The sequence below is a fragment of the Mus pahari genome, chromosome 13, assembly GCF_900095145.1.
Source record: "Mus pahari chromosome 13, PAHARI_EIJ_v1.1, whole genome shotgun sequence".
Lineage (NCBI taxonomy): Eukaryota > Metazoa > Chordata > Mammalia > Rodentia > Muridae > Mus > Mus pahari.
In genome coordinates, this window is record NC_034602.1 from 75,774,011 (window position 1) to 75,796,042 (window position 22,032).

At 37.6% G+C, this 22,032-nt stretch overlaps 1 protein-coding gene across 1 annotated transcript; it reads right to left on the reverse strand.

Moving 5' to 3' along the window:
• Window positions 1-1,135: 1,135 nt before the first annotated feature.
• Window positions 1,136-15,945, reverse strand: LOC110331039 (transmembrane protease serine 11G; the record flags this gene model as incomplete). Its single annotated transcript, XM_021211366.1, has 9 exons — window positions 1,136-1,297; window positions 2,933-3,075; window positions 5,955-6,214; window positions 7,238-7,409; window positions 8,660-8,698; window positions 12,371-12,531; window positions 13,197-13,264; window positions 14,743-14,861; window positions 15,822-15,945. Coding segments are annotated over 9 exons (1,248 nt in total), but the record flags the coding sequence as incomplete, so codon positions are not given.
• Between the last annotated feature and the right edge of the window lie 6,087 nt (window positions 15,946-22,032).

The window sequence follows — 22,032 nt, forward strand, 5'->3', positions numbered from 1 at the left end:
TATTATTCGAATGACTTATATAAATATTCTATTGCAGAATATACTTGCTATTTAACGGTAAATTCAAATATTTCACAACAATATCTTTACTGACATCTTGTTTCAAGAATTTTATGAATGTCTACTGATAGTTTTGCTTCACATGTCTGATGTTTATATTCTCTTAGAATTCATTTACACTGACTCCCTATCCTATAACTACTTAATTATTCTAAACCTGGTTGAAAATAAAGCTGTTTAAATAAAATGAATGAAGGCAAAATAACACACAATTGAAAAATACATTTATACAACCGTTGAAACATCCCTCATCTTGGAGATGGAGCTGAAAGTAACCTTTTTAGATTCTTGCTCATTTACATTTCATTATTAAAAGGGACAAGAAAAAGCACTTTTAATTTTGAAGTATGGAAAAGTATTTATACAAAAAATAATCTATAATTCATCTCATGTTATTAAAAATACATGGCAGGTGAACAGCTTCAAAATACACATCAGCTAAATTGTCTAAAGAAAAGAAAATATGCACAAATATAAATACAAGGTTTCAGGGAAAGGTTAAAAGCATATCTGAAGATGAAAAGGAACGGACCTGTTTATCACCATCTCCCAAGTCCTAGCCTCAGATCCAGTGTTTCCTTCATCATTATGTCACCATTGACTTAGACTAGCTAACAGGGCCTGTCCAATCAGCAGACCAACAAACTGCTAGTGAGGATTTTGATGAAGGCAAAAACGGTGAAGGAATCATAGAAGGAATTCATCTCTTGAGAAAAGCAGAGGGTGGCTGGACAGTTAGTATATATTCAACTTCCAGATAAGTATAAGGTAAAAAAAGAAAAGAAAAAAGAAAAAAGAAAAAACAAACCTGAGGTAGGAGAACAGAGGTGAGCATGGAGGTAATCAGACACTTTGCAGAATGGTAGATCTTTGTGAAGCAGATGGCATGTTTTTGTGCATAGTCAATGGAACCCTTCCAATGATATAAAAGGAAGCCTGTCCCCTTCTGAAGGTCATTGTACCATACTCATTTGCATCTTGAACTAAATGGCAATGCACATGGTGATGAGCATGGAATATGGTTTGCCAGAGGCCATGTGTGACACTCCACATGGATAAAGGGGTGGCTGTGGCATCAGATGCTAGTTTTAGATTTAATCCAGTCCCGATAATGAGTCACTCTGGTGTAAATTCCAGGCTTGTTTTCTTTTCCACAGTCTATTCCCCAACTAACAATTCCAAGAAGATACCACTTATTTCTGTTATCTGAAATAACCAGCGGCCCTCCAGAATCACCCTAGAAAAAAGTGCAAACATGTCGTCAATTCAATAAACAAAAAAGTGTCAGGAAAAAAGAGCTTACTGGCTCCTGACTGTCTGATAAATTCATACCTGGAATTAACATGTTAGCTCCATTAGCTAGAAATGATGCTTTGCTTTACATTAGATTCTCACCTTGTTCCACATTAACTAATCAGTAGAAGAGTATTCTGGAATGTTCTATCAAATGTGTAGCACCTTTTACTGAAAGGTTAAGGTGGAATTCCCAACAAACACATTTAAAGCACCTACATCATGAGGGTAGGTACTGATCATCACATCAGTGATCTTTAGCCTAAGAATTCAACAAAAGATATAAAATTTATATCTGAGTAATGACTATGCTTTGCAAAAACGTACACTGAGATAGTTTACTTCAGTTTCTTGGAATGAGGGAAATGATAGTTTGGAAGAGGCATAGACTTCTGAAGCCACTCAAAAGGTTTTTTCCTTTCCACCATTCTTCCTATTCTTTTTAGTCTCTTCCAGCATCTGCTGAGCATCCCCATCCACTGAAGATGGTCCTCCTTAGCCCCCTTCCCTCAGGCCTCCATTATAATTGAGATCCTCACACTCCTACTGTACAAATGGTAAAAGGCAGTAAGGGAGTGTGAGCCAGTGGGTCACAAAGGTCAGCTCCTATGTAGATCATGTTTATTCTCTAAGTCTTATGATTCTGTCTGTTGGATACACACCTAGCTTCTCCTTCTCAGAGAGAGAATGGAAGGATACATTGTATTCTAGAGTGTGGAGCTAAATCCTGAATTTCTTCTTTTGTTTCAGTAACTTGTGCCCTAATGAAATGTCAAATCACTGCAATTTTTTAATGCTAGTTTCCCTCAGTAATGTGCATAACAAATTTTGGTTCAAGAAAAGCTGAATAAATAAGAGAATGAATGTTTATTACCATCACATGATAGTCAATGTCAGATCAATGGTGACTGCTTTGCTTACAACAAATGCCAATATTAATTTCTCAGGGAATAGTGTTATTCTTGTGCCCACTCACAAATGCTATAGGTCACATCTTTAAATTCTTAGTTATTTTCAGTCCTCCAAATAACAATATGTTAGAACTGATACTGTGTTTAAACGCTTAATGCTTAAAATTAATGTGTTGTAAGTATGAAAAAATGCTATTGATGTAATTTGAAAACTGATCTGCAATGTACTACATTCATAGGAATGAGTGAAGATTATTATTTTTCTAACTAATATAGATTTCTAAATAATAATTGGAATAAGCTACTTAAGGTCAAATTCCAGTAGATCTTGCCCCATTGTGGCTTGAAATTAATATGAATGAGATATTCAAAGTTCAGTTGTGGCTGAGCCTTTATTCTGTGGCTTCATACTTGTCTTTTACTAGTTATACGAATTTCTGGTCTCCACTAAGAGTTCTTTTCTTCAATGAAAACCTTGCTGAGACAGTTCTGTTCAATATGGTCTTTCATGAGGTGTTCATTATATGGCTTGTTCTTCAATCCATCCTCATAGGTCCTCTTTCCTACCCAAGTTAATTTCATGGAATTGTGTTAAATGACATTACTCTGTGATCAATGGTTACATCCTTATCAAGAGAGTTATTTTTGTGAATTAGAAATATACTTACCTCACAGGCATCTAGTTTTCCTGTCAAGAATCCAGCACATATCATTCCTGAGGATATAGCGCCACCATATACATTAATTTGATTACATACGTCATTACTTATGATCTCTATTTCAACTTCTTGCAGAGAATTGGGAAAGGGACCTAGAGAAGGAAACAATAAATAGATGAGTAGCTTAAACATGAGGAGTTGAGGAGATCTAGGCTTAAACATTGACCTTAAAGTTGCAGAATTTAGAACTGGATGATGGTGTTCAGGATGAGTTACACTTCGGGGTGACAGCTATGTGTAGATACCATATTGGCTACACTTATTACTATCATCTATCTGATCCCTGGGAAAAAACTACCAAAGATATAGATATGAGTATTCTGGATTTTTAGTTGAGGAAACTGATTTTCACCTGGTTAAAAGTCTTGCATTGATCACATAGCTAAATAGTCACATAAACAATGCCAGTTTAGACACAAGGTATTTCTCACCTCCTGGAATCTACCCAGTATCCTACATCACTTTACAGAGAACACAGATGTTTCAAAATTAGAAATCATTTAGAAAAAAAAAAAAGAGCATTACCAAGAATCAAATTTCATTGTAGGGGATCCCGCTGCTTTATGAAAAGGATATTGTTTACAATGAAAGCAGTGTGGTTTGCTGTTCAAAATGTACAAATAGGAAGATAACGCCCCTTCATATTTTCATGACTAGCCACATGGGTTGATTTGCTTGCATTGATTGTAGTGCAATAAAGTCACTTGCTTGAATGACAAACTACTTTAAATCATTGTGTTTTCATGTTTCCCTTTAACAGCTTTCATTACTCATGTCATTCATATAAAATTCTGCTTCTTTTCATAAACAGGTTCAAAACAATTGAAAGGATGGATTTATCTCAGCGCTAATATAAGTAATGAGGCAAGACTGTGGGTTTGGATTCTCTGATTTTATAGACAGCAGATAAACGTTCAAGAAATATTATCATAATTAAGAACTCAGGGACTTGGGGAAAGTCACTGAGAGTAACTTTACTTATGTGTACAATGGAGAAGTTAATGCTAAAATGGTAAAAACCATTTGAGTTAGTGCCTCACCTCACACATAAGTCGCAGTATGTATAGTTATTCGAGTACACTGGACCAGTTAGGGTTGTGCGTTTCAAATACTCGCGAGCTTAGCGCTCATGTCAGTGTTAACAGGGGACAGTGAAGATGTTGAAAGAGATAAAAATCTAGTTTTCTTTTCATTTGTTTGTTTGTTTTAAGGCTTAGGTAAAGGAATCCAATTTTCTGGCTGGAAACTGATGGGTTCAGTCACTGAGGTTGACTTGCTGGAAAGGCGGAGCTTCTCTGTAGTCTCTGAAATATTGTCCTTTACTCACTGACCTCCCGGGTCACAGTATGGAGTGTGGAAGATCACTGGACGTTTTTCTCCAGCTTTTGTTCTCCCTGAAATGCTTCCAGCAAGAGAATCTGATTCCTCCCTGTTCTTTAGACAGACTTTAATGCAATCTTAACATTGTTCGTGTTGATAATTCAACAATGTTCACTACAGTTGGTCTTGCGTGCAAAAGTTTTACGTATTCTCATGCTGTACCAGTTGCAGGTTCACTGATTATAATTTATTTAAATAGAAATGCATTTATTTACTTCTGTGTGGGGTGGAGGTATGTGTGGAGGGGTTGTGTCAGTGCACAAACAACTGTACCGGTGTGTGGAAGTCAGAGAACAACTTCCAGGAAAATGTTCTCTCTTACCATGTAGGTCCTGGGGCTCAAAATCAGTTTTCCAGGTTTGGGGGTAAGACTCACTGGTCAATCTCACCAGTCTCCCAATTGAACTAAAATGCTAGCGATAATTGCAAGTGTTTTCAAGTTTGTTTTTTTTTTTTTTTTAATTTTCAACTATAAAGCATGATTCAAGTGTTTGAAAGTACACTAAGCTATTTTATAATATTGACTATTCAAGAAAGAAATGTTACAGAGAAAAGGAAGTTTCCATTTTAGGTATCAGAAGTATTTTCTGATTGCAAAGAAAGAATAAAAAGATCTGGGCAATCCTAATCTCAGTTCACAATGTAGAAAGAAACTGTAGCCAAATAAAACAACAACAAAAGAAGAAGAAGGGGTAGAGGAGGAAGAGGAGGAGGAGGAGGAGGAGGAGGAGGAGGAGGAAAGGAAGGAGAACACGTGGAAGAAGAATGAGAAGAAGGAGGAGGAAGAGGAGAAGGAGGAGAAAGAGAAGAAGAGGAAGAAGGAAGGAGGAAAAGAAAAGAAAGACGAGAAGAGAAGAGAAGAGAAGAGAAGAGAAGAGAAGAGAAGAGAAGAGAAGAGAAGAGAAGAGAAGAGAAGAGAAGAGAAGAGAAGAGAGGAGAGGAGAGGAGAGGAGAAGAGAAGAGAAGAGAAGAGCAGCAGTATAGGAACCCAAGACTCAGTTCCACATTTCACACCCTGACGTGCTGTTTATTGGGTATCATTTAGTGCATGGAAATGTCATATGCCTCAACTTTATATTGCCACCCGCTCAACAGCAGCTTCAGGGATGCAGCGATCAGAAGGTCCCCTTTACTATTTAATGTCAGGCGGGATCAGCTGTTCAGATTCCGTGGCTGAAGCTGGTTCTGTTTCGCAGTTTGACTGCCCAGAAGCTCATCATTACTAGTGTTTGCAAACTATGAGTCAGACAGACCCAATGACTCTACATATGAAAGATGGGGCCTGAAAGGCAGCGAAGTGAAAGAATATGGTCTGATACGGTTTGAAAAGAATGCCCTAAAGAGTACGAAAATAAAAACTAGTCTATAAGACAATAAATATAAGTACTACATCTTATATAATCACTATATCAAATGTAAGTGTCTGAATACTACTTATAGCTGAAGTTTTCATAGTTTCTTTTTTAAATTTTGCCATGATTGTCATGGGATTATCCTGATCTGTACTTTCTAATTTTGTGTTCGGATATGTCCATGCAAGAGCAACACGGGTTTGCACTGTTGGAGTCCTTGTTGTCCTTGAGATACTCACCATTCGCTTTCAGTGCTCCCCATCCGGTGACAAACACTTTACTCTTCGGCAAGACTTGAAAAGTTGCTTCAGGGAGACAGACTCTGCGCAAATTTTCAGAAAACAGCACAGGGCTGGAGAGCTTGACCACAGCTATGTCGTCATCGTGCTTGTGGGAGGCGTAGTTCTCGTGAACGATGATGGACTCCACCTTCCGTGTTGTCAGTGGACTGCTAAGGGTTCGTCCAAAACTTACTGTCCACAGTTTGGGGTTTTTGTAACTGATGAAAAAGTAAAAGGAGCACAGTAGGTTCATTTCTGGTCTATAGTTGCCCAGGATTCTGTGTGAGCAATTTTTTTAAGGTCATACTTGAACTGCCTTTAACAGCATCTTGTTTTTAGGCTTTCCCATACTGATGATTTGTTTTCTAGCTGATAAGCAATATTCCATTTCAAAGTAGGCTTAGTTCTGCTCTTTGAGGATGAATATGCAGTTTTAAAGGAAGCAATTGCTTCTATTTTATTATTGAAAACAATATATCATTTGAAGAAAATAAAAATACTAGATATAGTTATCTCATATATTTCTCCAGATATTCATACATACCCATAACTATGCACAGTTATGTTTTTTATTCACAGATACAAAAAAAGGAAGACAGAAAAAACACAAGACACAGAGACAAAGGAAAAGAAAGATAAATTTGTTGTCATATTTTATGTGTTTTTTTGAATGATTCTTTTCCACTGAGCATTTTACTCAGAATATTTCCCCATTTTATTTTAGTATCACTAGAGTCATCATATCTACATATTTTTCCTCTAACAGTGCTGTACATTAAATCTTTAACAATCATCCAGCAAATAAAAACAACTAGAATATCAGATTTGACTTACAGATTGGGATATAATTTATGACACTAAAAGAAAACTTAAATGTATTTTAGGAAAATTGGTGTGCATACTAGATTTTTCAGTGTTGACTTGTTTCTGACTAAAATTGAGTTTACTGCAAAAGATACTTTCAGTCAGAGTTGAAAGCAATCTATTCTTTGCACTGTTCTTCGGGAACTGATCTTTTCTACTCCTGTCAACAAGGGGCTGCGATGCTCATGGAAAGAGAGAAGAGGAGGAAAGAATGATTGGATGTGAATGTGAAAGGCAGTGATGCTGGGGAGCCCGAGGGTGTACCCAAAGAACTCACTGGGGACCCCCTAGAGTGTATCCTGAGGGCTCACTGGAGATCCCTAGGGTGTATCTTAAGAACTCACTGGGGAACCTGAGGGTGTATCCTGAGGACTCACTTGTCAAAGCAGTGAGCGGAGGTCACGAGCCACTGGGATCCAATGAGAGAAGCACCACAGAGGTGGTTGCCTTCCACCTGCAGGCTGCTTTGCCAAGGCCAAGCAGCTTTGTCTGCAGGTTTGCCATCAGCGATTCTTGCTATGGGTGGGTACTCCATCCCGGAGCCGCAGTCTGCCAGACAGAAGAAAATAACACAGCTGTTTGCAGAGAGTTGTAAACATGTTTGGATATCTTTGGCAAATAGTTAAATGTGAAAAAATGTATGGATGCAGCTTGCCTTTAAAGTACTCATTGACAATAAAGACAAATGTTATGAGGATGATGGGTATTAAAGTTGATTGAGGATGTATATACTTGTAATTAAATCATTAATAATTAGAAGTTAGTTATCACCTTCTTTGTGCTTTAAAACTGCCTAAAAGCATTTTTCTTTGAAATTAGTTTTTTATTTTTAATTAGTAATTTTATTATTTTTTTTACATTCCTTGAAATTAGTTTTTTACATTTTCTGAGTCCTGTTATATGTAACAGGTTACTGTATGGAAAATTAACATTTATTGCAGACAAATTTCATATGTGATATTGTAAAATCCACTAAATAAATATTATTTTCAGTTTTATAGTTAGTAATTTCATTTAAATCTATGTAAAATTTTTTTATTTTAACAAAAATAATCAAATAAAACTAAATGGGAAAAATTCAAGGAAGTGGCTTTTTTTTCTATACTATTACTTTTTATTACTGAAAACACACATAAATAGATAACCAAATACTCTAGTCACAGGATTTAATCTCATTTTTTGTTAATTGTCCAGTTCACAAAATTAAGGATGATTCTATTAATTAGTATGTAACTCTCCTCCCAAGCACCATAGTAACCTACATTTACTAGATTATCATTTTTTAATTACATGCTTTATTTGTCTATATTGCAAATGTTGTCCCCTTTCCTGGTTTCCCCTCTGCAACTGCCCTATCCCATCTCCCCTTTACCCTGCTTCTATGAGGGTGTTTCCCCACCCATCCACTCACTCCAGCCTCACTGCCCTAGCATTCCTCAACATTGGGGCATCAAGTCTTCACAGGACCAAGGGCCTCCCCTTATACTGATGCCAGAAAATGCCCCTTCAGTCCTTCCCCTAACTCCCCCATTGGGGTCCCTGTGCTCAGTCCAATAGTTGTCTGCGAGCAAAGGAAGTGGTTTTTAAAAGGTCATCAGTGAATCTTACTACTGAAAGAGAAAATATTATAGAATCCATAAAAACATTTCTATTAGTCATTTTTTCATTGATTAAAAGTTAGCCATATTGAGGAATATTATAGGTATTTGAGAAATGGGATACACCATTATAAGGAAAGGCCAGAGAGTTGTGAGTTTGATTTTTTGATTTAATAACACATCAGTGACTCCTGGACTCACCGCTGTTTAGAATGTGCTCTGCTTGTGCAGCATTCATTTCTGGAGAAACAAGAAAATCAAGGTCAGTGCTCAATAGCATAACTGCTATCACTTAAAATACAATGCCTACATGACATGGCATTCTCAGATTGGGAAAAACTATACTAATTAGGAAGCCCAATTCAGAAACAATAGCATAAGCAAGGGACATTGAGTTGGAACCACCATTAAAATGTTCATTATAGAAAATCTTTAGGATTAGATTCTGTCAATAATCAACATTCCTTATAGATCTCCTTAGCATGGTTTTGCCAAGAGGCAAATCATCTGCCTTGTGTCTCACTAAGTTTTCTGTAGATAGACCAGACAATATTTTATCTTTTGCCCTTACACCTGAAATAAATTGTCCATATCCGGTTTATGACCTTTAGTTATCAGATAATGGTTTTACAACTAGCCTTAAAAGAATGTTTTCCCTGATCATAAATTCATTTCAAAACCTGCTTTCTGTCCTAGTGCAGTTAGCTCATGACACATGGTTTATAGAGCTCTAATTGCAACTTTCCTATAAAAGTCTCAATAATTACTGGTATAAATGTAAGAATTCTATAGAATCATTATTAGGAATTAAGAAATCATCTATTCATCTATATAGCATTATTACAAGAGAGTGTATCTTCATTGATCTGCAGAAAATCTGCCCAATATGGTGGGCTAATTCCCAGGGATCATCATGCTATTTAATAATAACAGGAAAGACATATAACAAGAATCAGTTCTGAGATGAATTCTAAAAGCCTTGCAATTTTAGTTTAGCCATTGTAGCCATGCCAAATGATGGGCCGCCTGCAAAAAGCCATCTGTTATGTTTTTGTCTCTCCTAGATGGCTTCAGATAGGGCATGACTGAATAGATGTGATCTTCTTGCCTAATAAAAATGTTGTACTGCTTCAGGTCTGGGCCAAGACTGGCTGACTCTTTCATATAATATAAGTGCAATGAGCTGCAGTCCACATTTGTATTTTTGGATTCTGTAATGAGCTGCAGTCCACAGTGTATTTTTGGATTCTGTACCTGTGGGTTCAACTAACTCCCATTCAGAAATATTTGTAAACACCAAACCTGATACTATGTATTTTCCCATCATATTCCCTAAACAAGATTGTATACCACATACTTACATATAATTTATTCTATATTAGGTATTACAAGTATTCTGCAGATTATTTACAGTTCATGAAAGGGATTGGGGAAATTGGTCAGTAGTTAACCTAGTATGTTCAAGGTCTTAGGTTTGATTACAAATACATAATATTCCCCACCCACCCCTACACACACATACACAAAATGCATGAGGACATTGGCATACATTGTATGGCATACTGTGGGATTTTATATAAGAGACCTGATACTAACATTATTTATTACAGTAACAGAACTCTGGAAGCTATAAAGAAAACGACAAAATAGTGAATGACTTCGGAATTTGAAGAAGGATTATGCTTCGTAATCTTTGTTTTCATAGTAGGGACCAGAAAGTTCTGTCAGTACATAACCCTCAACAAGTTTAAAACAAATCCCAGGAAAAGCCTGTTTTGTTTTTATACAAGGTACCAGGGAATAGGAAGGACAATAGAGATCTATCCAGACATCTAGTGTAAAATCCAAGCCTGGAAGTACTTTTCTCAGAAGCAGTAACAGTAGGAAACCCCTGACCATCCATCCCAGTTCCCATGTTGTGGCCTTAGAACTGGTGGACAAACTAAAACAACCATGGATATATCTGTAGACACCTGTGTCTACTCAGTAGAGTAAGAAAACTCAGGTACAGGGCAGTCCATACCATACAGGGCAATCCAGAGAAGCACATTCTACAACAGTGATCACCAGGAGGGCACCAAACCCTGACACTACTACTGATGCTATGCTGTGCTTGAAGACAGGATCCTAGTGTGGCTATCCTCTGAGAGGTCCTACCAGCAGCTGACTGACACAGATGCAGATACTCACAGCTAACCATTAGACCGAGGTCAGGGACCTATGTGGAAGAGTTAGGGGAAGGCTTGAAGGAGCTGAAGGGGATGGCAACCCCACAGTAAGACCAATAGTCTCAACTAACCTGGAACCCTGGGAGCTCTCAGAGACTAAGCCACCAACCAAAGAGCATATACTGGATGGTCTTAAGCCCCAGGCATAAATGTAGAAGAGGACTGCCCTGTCTGTCCTCGGTACACCTAATCCTCTAGAGACTTGATGCCTCAGGGAAGGAAGATGCTTGGTGAGGGCTGTGGGGGAGGATGGGAGATCACCTACTAAGAGGTAAAGGGGAGGGGGAATGGGATGAAGAAATGTGGCGGGGTGGAACAGGAGGGAGCAATGTCTGGAATGTAAATAAATAAAATAATTAATATAAAAAAACAGAATGGCATTGCATGAATCTAAAAGAGTGAACTGCCTTTGAATAACACAGTAGATAATAAATCTAGATTCCTAGCTTAAATAGGTTGACTGTGTGCTAAAAACACACATACAAAAAAAAAAAAAATAGGATCAAGATTCTCCTAGCAAATAGTGTTCAGAATACTCAAAATTTCCTACAAAATGAAACAAAACAAAATAGGAAATGTACAGTTTGAATGAGGACACAATCAACCAGTGCTATTCTGGAAAGATCTATAATGCTAGTAATAGCTGATGTAGATTTTGAAGAGCTGCCACAGTCAAAGACAAGTTCTCTTGTCATAAAGGAAAAATAGAAAATATTACAACACAGTAGAAATAATTGTTTTAAAACATCGCTGAAGATGATAGGAATGAGCAAACAAATAGCCGAGCTATTAGAATAATAATAGCAGTGGAAACAGACAAACTGGCTTACTGATGTCCTTAGTGCGGATAGATGGTGGGAACTACATCAGTGAACTTGAGGACAAGAGCAGAAGCATTCAGCTTGAAGAACAGAGTGAAACAATCTGAAGGAGCAAAGCCTTTGGTGTGTATGGGATACTATACAAAACACTGGTACTTGTGAATTTTTAGAAGAGAGGAAAATAATTATGGGTCTGAAAAAGAGCATCTAAACAGAATGGTTGAAAATTCCTCATGTTTTGTAAAGATAGGGGTTCAAATTTGTATAGGTTCAAATTGTATAGGCTCAAGTAAGATGAGAAAACCCCAAATGGGATAAAATTAAAAATCATCATAACAGAATCTTAAAGAAAATGAATATTAAAGAGAACAGGATGAATCGCAAATTGACTTTTAAAAGACCCCTTTTGTATCTTGTCCACTTCTAAGGGACAGAGTTAGCTTACAGAGCTAAACAATCTCCCCCATTCCCTACCCAGTGCTGAGCTCTGTGTTCACAGGCAGTATTGGGGAAAGCAGGCACATTTCCTGTATCCAAGGAAGCAAAGTCTGTTGTAAAAGGAAAGATCAATCATGGAGGTAAGGCTGTTTTTAAATGCCACACTCATTGTTACTTAATTGAAATGATGTTGCTAAGGTTTGATTTAATAAGGGAAAATATTTTCATAATGGGTAATCAGACAGTTTTTATGATTGTTTTCATGCCAACCAAGGGAAGCTAATCGTTGGTGTGAATTGAGTGACAATTCGTGCATTATAAAACAAAATAGTTTTGTTTTATAGTGAAACCAAAAATTCTTTCTCCAAAGACAGAATATTGTTTAAAAAGTGGTAACTATTGAGAGGGAAAAAAAGTGGTCTTGCCTCTAAGATAAGGTAGTGAAACATCTCTCTTCAAGTTGCTCTGGGAGGATTGCAACTTCTCTTGCAAAATGTCATCAGCTTGTCTTTTCAAAGTACCCACATTCTTACGGGGAATCTGAAATTTAATCAGTACGTCTGCTTTCACCCCATCAATACTGGGCCTGGAAAAGAAAGGCACAAAAGACAATGGCCCAGGATTACTATTAATACCACATTATTAGTTTTTACTATTACACGTATCCTCAAGAAAATAAAACACATAGTTCATAGAGTTTATGTCATGAGTTTCCCATTTATAGGTCACACAGATGTTAAGTCCTAGATTGCTCTGATTATAAAACTTGATCATAATTGTGTGGAGACTGGAAAATTGTAAATCCAACAATGTAGTTACATTATATATATATGTATATGATATATATATCATATATGATATATATATTAGAGAGAGAGAGAGAGAGAGAGAGAGAGAGAGAGAGAGAGAGAGAGAGAGAGAGAGGGAGAGGGAGAGAGATTCTTGTGTTTTAAATATTCCTAGCAGATATTTACTATAAACCAAGCAAAATCAACAGAAGTAATTAGGATTGATGAAATCATCAATAGAAATGCAGAGGTTTTTAAGAGAATGAGTAGAATATAATTAAAGGTTGTTCAAGAAACCCTCTCACTATAGTCTGTGTAGGAGTGATTGCAACGTGAGAATACAGTGGTAGCTGTGTTCCCTGGCACGTGTAAGGTCTTTTGATTCTGGCTTCAGAGAAAATAGGTGACAACTAGATAGTACAAATCGGCCTTTTCCCAATGTGAGTTATTTAACTGTGGTTACCGAAAGTTGACAACTTGAGATTTGACATAATGATGCTTTAAACGGGATCTTTGAAATATCACATCTATCTGAAAAATAAAGATAATGTTGATGAATATTGATTTTATACATTTCAAAATGCTTACATCAACCCCACATCAAATGATACAAAATACAAAAAAATTACCCTTAATGTTGTTTATAGTTATCTCAGAGAAGCTTATTTGAACACAATCTTGTCATATAATCATTCCTATAATTGGAAAAACTTCTCATGTCTTTAAAAGTGATTAGCATAGAGTTGAACTAAGGCATGCACTTCAAACGCAGAAGTTGGAGGACCCGTGAGTGTCTGTGTATGATTGCCACACATGGACATATTATCCACTCAGCAGTCAACATCTTGAAACTCAGTTATATCAGTCTCTGAGTGCAGTGGACAGATCAAGTTTTAAGTTTCCGTGAAACAGTTTCATATGAAGTTTTGAGAATAGGTTGTGAGAAGGATGCATACACAGTTAGGCACTTCTCCAAACTTAATGACTTCTCAAGAGAAACGGACAAAATATTTACTTAGAATAAAATACGTCTATGACTGCTACAGTGTGTCATTTGTCTTTCTTATATGGAGTACTTCATCAATGGTGAATGATTCTAGAACAACTTACTTCTTACTAAAGCAGGAGCAGTGGCAACAGGGTGGTGGCTCTTACAAGCCCATTCATTACTATTGACTCATCGGACTGGCTTGTCAGAAAGAAAAGTTCATCTTATGCTAACCTTGACCAAGCTGAGTCTGAGCAAGCAGGGTACAGATCTCAGTAGGATGACCAAAGAGTGAAAGGACATGTGTGAGACTAGGCTGTTCTTCATCTCAGTTAATTTATAAAATTCTCCTCAATGAAATGCCATGTGATGATATGTCACTAGATCAAAATCAAATGGCCACATGGTTCTTTCTAACTTACTGACAAGGAATTTTTGGTGCAAAACATTTTATTTGTACATGTATTATTTGTATAAGTCTAATATATATGAACTTATAAAATATTTAGAAAATCTACTAAAGCATTACAGTCACTTCAAGTTATCTAAAGAATGTGTTATGCCTTGGTTACATGTGCATCCTTGTACATGTACAAACACTTATTGTCATTTAAATATTATATAATAAGTATTCTGTATTGTTGAAACTCATGGGAAATATACAATGCCCAATTTAGTTACTGGTCTTCATATTTACTTTTAGGAAAATGTTTACTCTATCCACAAAAAATACTGTTAAATTAGTCAAGAAAGTCTGTAGCAGGAATTAAGTCTGACTTGCACTGTATTATTTACAAACTAATAATTTTCTCTATACTGTTTTCTTTTGTTTTGCATGCCTTGTGCTGCGTATGTGTATTCACATGTTTAGAAGAACATGTATACATGTGGATACCTGTACATGTGGATATGAATTTGGTTGAGGCCAGAAGTTGATATCAAGCATCTGCCACCTACTACTTCTTGCCACCTTATACACTTCCAGGGTAGCAAGGATGCTAGTAGCAAGGCATAGATTTACCTCATTGCTGATTTTTTGTTTCAGGTCAGTCCGAAATTTTGACTGCTCTTCGGACAAATCTGAGCCATATTTAATGCTGGGAATACAGAAGGAGGCCTGGTAGTAATGATTCTTCTCATCTGAAAGGAGAAAACGGATGGAAAATTTCCACTAATCCCTTTGAACCAAAGAAATTGAGGATACATTATTGTTTCTCTGCTAACTTCTATGTTGGAAACTTGCTCATCCATGTGACAGTACTGAATGCCGTGGAAGCTCTAACAGGTGGAATGAGGAGGAGCTGACTGTGGCTGATCACCCAGAGGTTAATATTGCTTTTACAGAGTGGGTTAGTCCTCACAGGATCCTGTTAATTCTTATGGAAGTCAGACTTTTCCTGGTTCTTGGTGCCGTCTTGCCATATGATCTCTTGTCAAGCACTGCTCCCCTCTTATGACTATCTTCCACGTTGTGATAGAGCCTCTTGCAAACACCGAAACCAGCCTGTCTCACTGTCAGACACCTCAAGCCTCTTTTATTAATAAAGTGTCCAGTTTTCTAAAGCATTTTATTACAGCAACAGTAAAGAAACTGATAGTCATATATTCAGTACACTCCAGAAAATTAAATATCCAATAGTGGTAGCCAGTCTCTTCCCACCCGGTCATTTTAAGATCGCCTATCTTCATAACCTCCAGGGCTGTATGCTGCATCCTGACACAATTACTATCTATTATAGGTGGTAATTCATAGTAAGTGACAACTCAGACATTTAAACTATTAAGTAATGATACAATAAGTTGATAGCAAAGGTAAATTTTCTACAATTAAGTTTTGCTGTTAGAGTATATATATCATTGCACCATAAATATTGTATCTTGAGAGCTTCTTGTGCTATTCAAAGGATGGTATTACATGAACAGCATCAGGTTTGACTAGTAGAAATAAAATTTTTGCATTGAGAACTATTATTTCCCAAATTGATTCAAAAGAAAAATTTCATTTTGGAATTGGAAAAAAGGGCTAAGATCTCAAAATATATGTAATTTATATAGGGAGTGTTCAAATTTCCCAAGTAATATAATAAAGTGGGGCCTCACCATACACCAAAAAGTAAACAAGGAGACCAATGAGCACTGCCAAAGCCAGAAAAACAGCCACGGTAATGAGGGCCACTGTCCATGGTTTCCAGACACATTTTCTTCTAACCAGTATTCCTGGCCTTTTGAGAGAAAAAAATGCATATTAAAAACAAGTAGGGTCCTATGACAAATATTTTTATATGCAAACTATTTCTCCCTGGAGTTCTTTATTAGCTTATATCATATTTGGTAGCATTTGAATATATCTTTTGCAATATTTGAAAAAATATTACAAAAATCAAACTGACTTTTTAACTTTAAAGGGTCAGCATGATGCTAAGGTTACTAAAGTATATAATTTCTGGTTCACAATGAGAGGTATTCTGGATTTTTACTTCTTGGTTTTATTTGGTAAATGATCTAATGTCACAAATGTGACCAGATGGGCTTCAGATCACAATGAATCTCTCAACACAATGCCATCTGGGCCACTGTTCCAATGCAATGAATTACAGCATTTAATAGATTACCAGCTGAAGGATGGGGCCACCCACCCATCTCAAAAAAAAATAGCACATAATTGTTCCTATATAAAGGAAATGCAGGGACAAAGAGTGGAGCAGAGACTGAAGGAAAAGTCATTCAGAGTCTCCCCCACCTAGGGATCCATCCCACATGCAGACACCAAACCCAGGCACTATTGCTGATGCCAAGAAGTGCTTGCTGACAGGAGGTTGGTATGGCTCTTCCCTGAGAGGCTCTGCCAGAGCCTGACCAATCCAGATGCAGATGCTCACAGCCGACCATTGGCCTGAGCATGGGGACACCAATGGAGGAGTTAGGGGAAGGAATGAAGGAGCTGAAGAGGTTTGCAACCCCATAGGAAGAACAACAAAATCAACTAACCAGACCCCTCCTCCCCCCCACCCCCGAGCTCCCAGGGACTAAACCACTAACCAAAGAGTGCACATAGAGGGACCCATGGCTCCAGTTGCATATGTAGCAGGGGATATGATGCCTTCTCTGGCATCAGTGGGTGGGAAGGCCCTTGGTCTTGTGGAGACTCGATGCCCTAGTGTAGAGGAATGCTAGGGTGGTGAGGCAGGAGTGGTTGGGTGGGTAGAGGAGCACCCTCATAGAAGCAGATGGGGATGGGATAGGGAGTTTGTGGAGGGGAAACCGGGAAGAGGATAACATTTGAAATGTAAACAAGTAAAATAACCAATAAAAAAATAGGTTACCAGAACTTCAAAGATAGATAATCAAGGATAGAAACAGAACTCAAAGGAGATGCCTCTGTAATACACAAAGAGAACCTAGAAAAGTGTCCACTTCCCATGTGTCTGCTGGAGTTGTGTTTTGTTTGTTGATTTGCTTGTTTGTTTGTTTGGTTAGTTGGTAAGTTAGTCTTTTCTATATTTTTATTCTTAAGGCAAGCTACTGTGTATAGATAGACCATGTAGTTTGTACTGAATATAAGGAACATGATATTAGGATGGACTCAGACAAGTAGCAAAACATAAAATTATAATAAATAACAAGTCATAAAATAAAAATCATCAATATAATGAATAAACATGTACATTGGGAACTCAAAACTCTGGTCTGATGAGTATTACATATGGTTATGACACTTAAATCTGTGGTTTTTAAAATAGATGATGTTACTAGGCTAAAGTAAAATATAATCAAGGAAACAGAACATCAGCTTAAATAAAAAAAATATTACAATACTAGTATCTGTGGTTGGGAAATAAGCAAATGTCTGAATATGGCTTGAAGTAACTGATTGCTTGGGAAGCTCTGTGGAAACAGGATATTGTGATAAAGTTTTTTCCATCTCAGTGTTGGGGTCTGCAATGTAAAGAAAAAACCTGAGCAGTTATAGAGTTGGGGAGAGATAACATTGACATGTGTTGGAGGCATTACCAAACACTTAGAGAGACTGTACAGGAATATAATTCTAAATGTTTACCACATTGGCTCTTGTTCTGTAGAAACTATCCTTGAACAATAGGAATTATTTTCCCTGGGATTGGTACCTGGTAGTGGAAGGACAAAAAGTGGTGCCAGTTATCTATTGAATACAGGCAGCAACAATCTGGATGGAACAGAGATGCCTTTGCCATACAAAAGAGAACCTAGAAGACTGTCCACTTCCCATGTGTTGAATTCTAGGTGAGCAACTATGCCTGTCTGGAATTGACATTATTGGCAAACCATGTTGCATACCTGGTGTTGACAAAGTGTCAGGGATCTGAACTCCAAACCTTGTGTTTCCCCAGAGAAAATTGGATTTTGGTGTCTCAAACAAGAATGAGTTTGTTTTCCTAGCCAGGCAAACTCACTCCAAAATATTTATCCCTTGACTTCCTGTAAAGAATATATGTCTATTTTGTGACTGAGTTACCTTACTCAGGATGATTTTTCTAGTTCCATCCATTTGCCTAAGAATTTCAAGCATTCATTGTTTTTAATAGCTGAGTAGTACTCCATTGTGTAAATGTACCACATTTTCTGTATGCCCTCTCCTCCCTTCAGCCCCAGGGATGACTGAGCAGCCCCCAGGGCTCCCATTTTGCTCTCAGTTCTTCCAAGTTGTCCAGTGGGATGCCCCAGACTGAGAACATGCTATCTCTGGCCTCCGTGAGGCCCAGAGATCTCAGACTGCCCCTTCTCTACCCCTGCCCAGCTGTGGTTCCATGGCTTCCCACAGCCAGACACCCATCGGGGCCGAGTGGAAAGCATGTGGCAGTCCTCCCACATTCACCCACCCAGAGCTGGGTCCTCGGGTAATACTATGTTCAGTTTTCTGAGGAACCGCCAGACTGATTTCCAGAGTGGTTGTACCAGCATGCAATCCCATAAACAATGGTGGAGTGTTCCTTTATCTCCACATCCTCACCAGCATCTGCTGGCACCTGAGTTTTTTATCTTAGCCATTTTGAGTGGTATGATGTGGAATCTCAGGAGTTTTTTGACATGATATACACTCACTGATAAGTGGGTATTAGCCCCAAAGCTAGGAATACCCAAGATACAATTCACAGACCACATGAAGATCAAGAAGAAAGACCAAAGTGTGGATGATACTTTGGTCCTTCTTAGAGGGAGTTACAAAATAGTCATGGGAGCAAATATGGAGACAAAGTGTGGAGCAGAGACTGAAGGAAAGACCATTCAGACTGCCCCACCTTCCCATATACAGTCACCAAACCCAGACAGTATTGTGGATGCCAAGAAGTGCATGCTGACAGGAGCCTGATATAGCTGTCTTCTGAGAGGCTCTGCAAGAGCCTGACATATACAGAGGCAGATGCTTACAGCCAACCATTGGACTGAGCACTGGGTCCCCAATGGAGTTAGAGAAAGAACTGAAGGAGCTGAAGGGGTTTGCAACCCCATAGGAAGAACAATAATATCAACCAACCAAAACCCCTAGAGCTCCCAGGGACTAAATCACCATCAATGGGAGGAGAGGTTCTTGTTCCTGTGAAGATTCAATAGATGCTCCATTGTAGGGGAATTGAGGGTGGGGAGGCAGGAGTGGGTGGGTAAGTGGAGGAACACCCTCATAGAAGCAGGGCGAGGGAGGAGGAATAGGGGTTTTCCAGGAGGGGGGAAAACAGGAAAGGGGATAACATTTGAAATGTAAATAAAGAAAATATCCAAAAAAGAATATATGACTTTTTATTTCAGTTTCATACTAACCTTATTTTAATTTAATTCCAAGGGCTGTACTACACAGGTCAAAGCGTGTCCTTCATAGATACTTGGTAAATGCTTATGTACTAAGAATGTGACATGAATCATTAGCCACTCAAAAGTCAGAATTCTACTGGGAGTGAGTTTCTTCATCCTTGGCAGGATGAGACAGAACAGTGAGCACTACCTTTATTATAGGTACAAATCACCTATTTTATTATCAAACATCTCTGTGTGACATTTCCTCTCTTCTTTTCGGCTTTCCTTCGTCCCATAACCCCTCCAATCCAAAGCATCTGACTTTGGTCAGCCTATCCCAGGGAGATGACTCAACAGGTTCATCGTAGTGCAAGAAGATTAATTTGGAGATACCTCTGATATTAAACACAAGGAAAACCACAAGTGACTTTTTCCTTGTAGTCCTATGTCATCATGACCAGTCAGTGACAGAAGCTACCCACTCATCATGTCAGAGTGGAAAACCCTTCACAAAGATTCATAGTATTTGATCACTATCTTAATGCCCCTGTCCCATTTATTTAAATGGGAAGTATCTTGCTTTCTAGACAGTCTGATAGGTAGGTGCTCCTTAAACAAAACCTCAGCAGAAGTTTTTTTTCAAAAGCATCCCTACTATGTTAATATTCATCATGCTTTTCATTGTTACAGTATTTTACTAAAGTTCATCATCAGATGACTTTCTTCCAGATGGATCTCCTTCTATCTATTCTTTGTCCTGAAGACTATCAAATGCTTTATTTCACAAAAATAGTCACTCAGCTAAATAAAGGATTTCATTCCTGCATAATAGTGGCCATAAAATCTGAAAGGATCTAAATGAGGGGCCCAGCATCACGGTGTCAAATGTAGGTTGTGCAGCTAGCACACTTGATTCTTAGGCAGGTTATCCCCCCAGCCGCCCTTTATACAATCATTCAGTTTCTGTGTGTGGAGCTTTCTTCACCTGTAAAATGATTGTAATACTCCCCGCTGGGCTTACTACAAAGACCCACTGAGTGCTCATTGCAAACATAAGAGCTTGTAGAACCTGGCAAGGACTCTGCAGTTTCAGTTATGTTATTACTGCTCTTAACGAGGACTTTTATTTTTTCAAAAGTAGATGAGAAAGCATAATACATAGGAAATTTGCACATAGAAGGATTAAGTGAACACTTGGGACAGACTGCTAGTAGTAGGGATATGCTGCTAGAGAAGGAAATAACGAAAATTAGTGAAAAAATTAAGTAGAGATAAGAGAATAATCTACAAATCAATCCACAAACCAAGTTGAGTCTTTGAAAACATTAATAAGATTAACAAACTGGCAAAAAGATAGAGGAGAAAAGCCAAATTAACAAAATTGGAGATAAAAAGGGTGATGTTATAGTAAACTCCAAAGAAATTTACATCATAAGAGAATACTTTGAAAACATTAAAAAGATGAGAAACCTTAAAGAAGTATATGAATTTTCAAATTCATATAGCACACCAAAATTGAAGTCAGAAGATACAAACAACTTAAACAGAGCCATTACAAAACTGAAATCAAAGCTGTAATAAAAAGTCTCTCTACAAGGAAAGCTAAACTAGGGATTCGTTCCTGAATTCTGTCAACCAGTCATGCACAATCTAGTATTAGTAGTTTTCAATTCATTCCATAAAATGGAATAGGAAAAGATATTACCAAGTATACTCTATGAGGCCAATGTGACACTGGTAGCAAAAGCACACACACACACACACACACACACCCACACACACAAGTTAGACACACACACAGCACAGAGAGAAACAGATAGAAAGACAGACAGAAACACACACAAAGTCAGACAGACAAATACACAGAGATATAGAGAGACAACCATACACAGACTCACAGAGACAGACACACACATGCACACACACACACACACACACACACACACACACACAGAGTGAGGTCTGCCGACTAATTTTACTGATAAAAGCAGATACAAAAATTCTCAGCAAAATACTTGCAAACTCAACTCAGAAACACCATGACCAAATGGCCATCATCCTAAGAGATACAAAGTTGCCTCACCATACATAAGTCAATAAGTGGAATACATGATACAAATAAAGTTAAGGACAGGAATCATTTTTACTTCAACAGGTATAGAAGATCCATTTTTAAAAGTTCAACATTCCTTAACAAAAGTCTTAGAGACATTAGAAATAGATAAAGCATACATCAGAACAATAAAGACTGCATACTAAATAGAGATAAACTGAGAGCATTTCCCATAAAATCAGAACAGGATGCCCATATTTACCTTTTTAAATTTAATGTAGTACCCCAAGTCTTAACTATAGCACAAGACAAAAGATATAAAATAAGTAGATATGCAACATATGATATTAAGTGATATTAAGTGACTAAAACTCAAGATGACAAAAACCACATGATTTTCCTCATATGGGAAATCCTAGCCAATAAGGTATACATATATACTTACACATACAGACATAAAGACACATATATATATATATATATATATATATA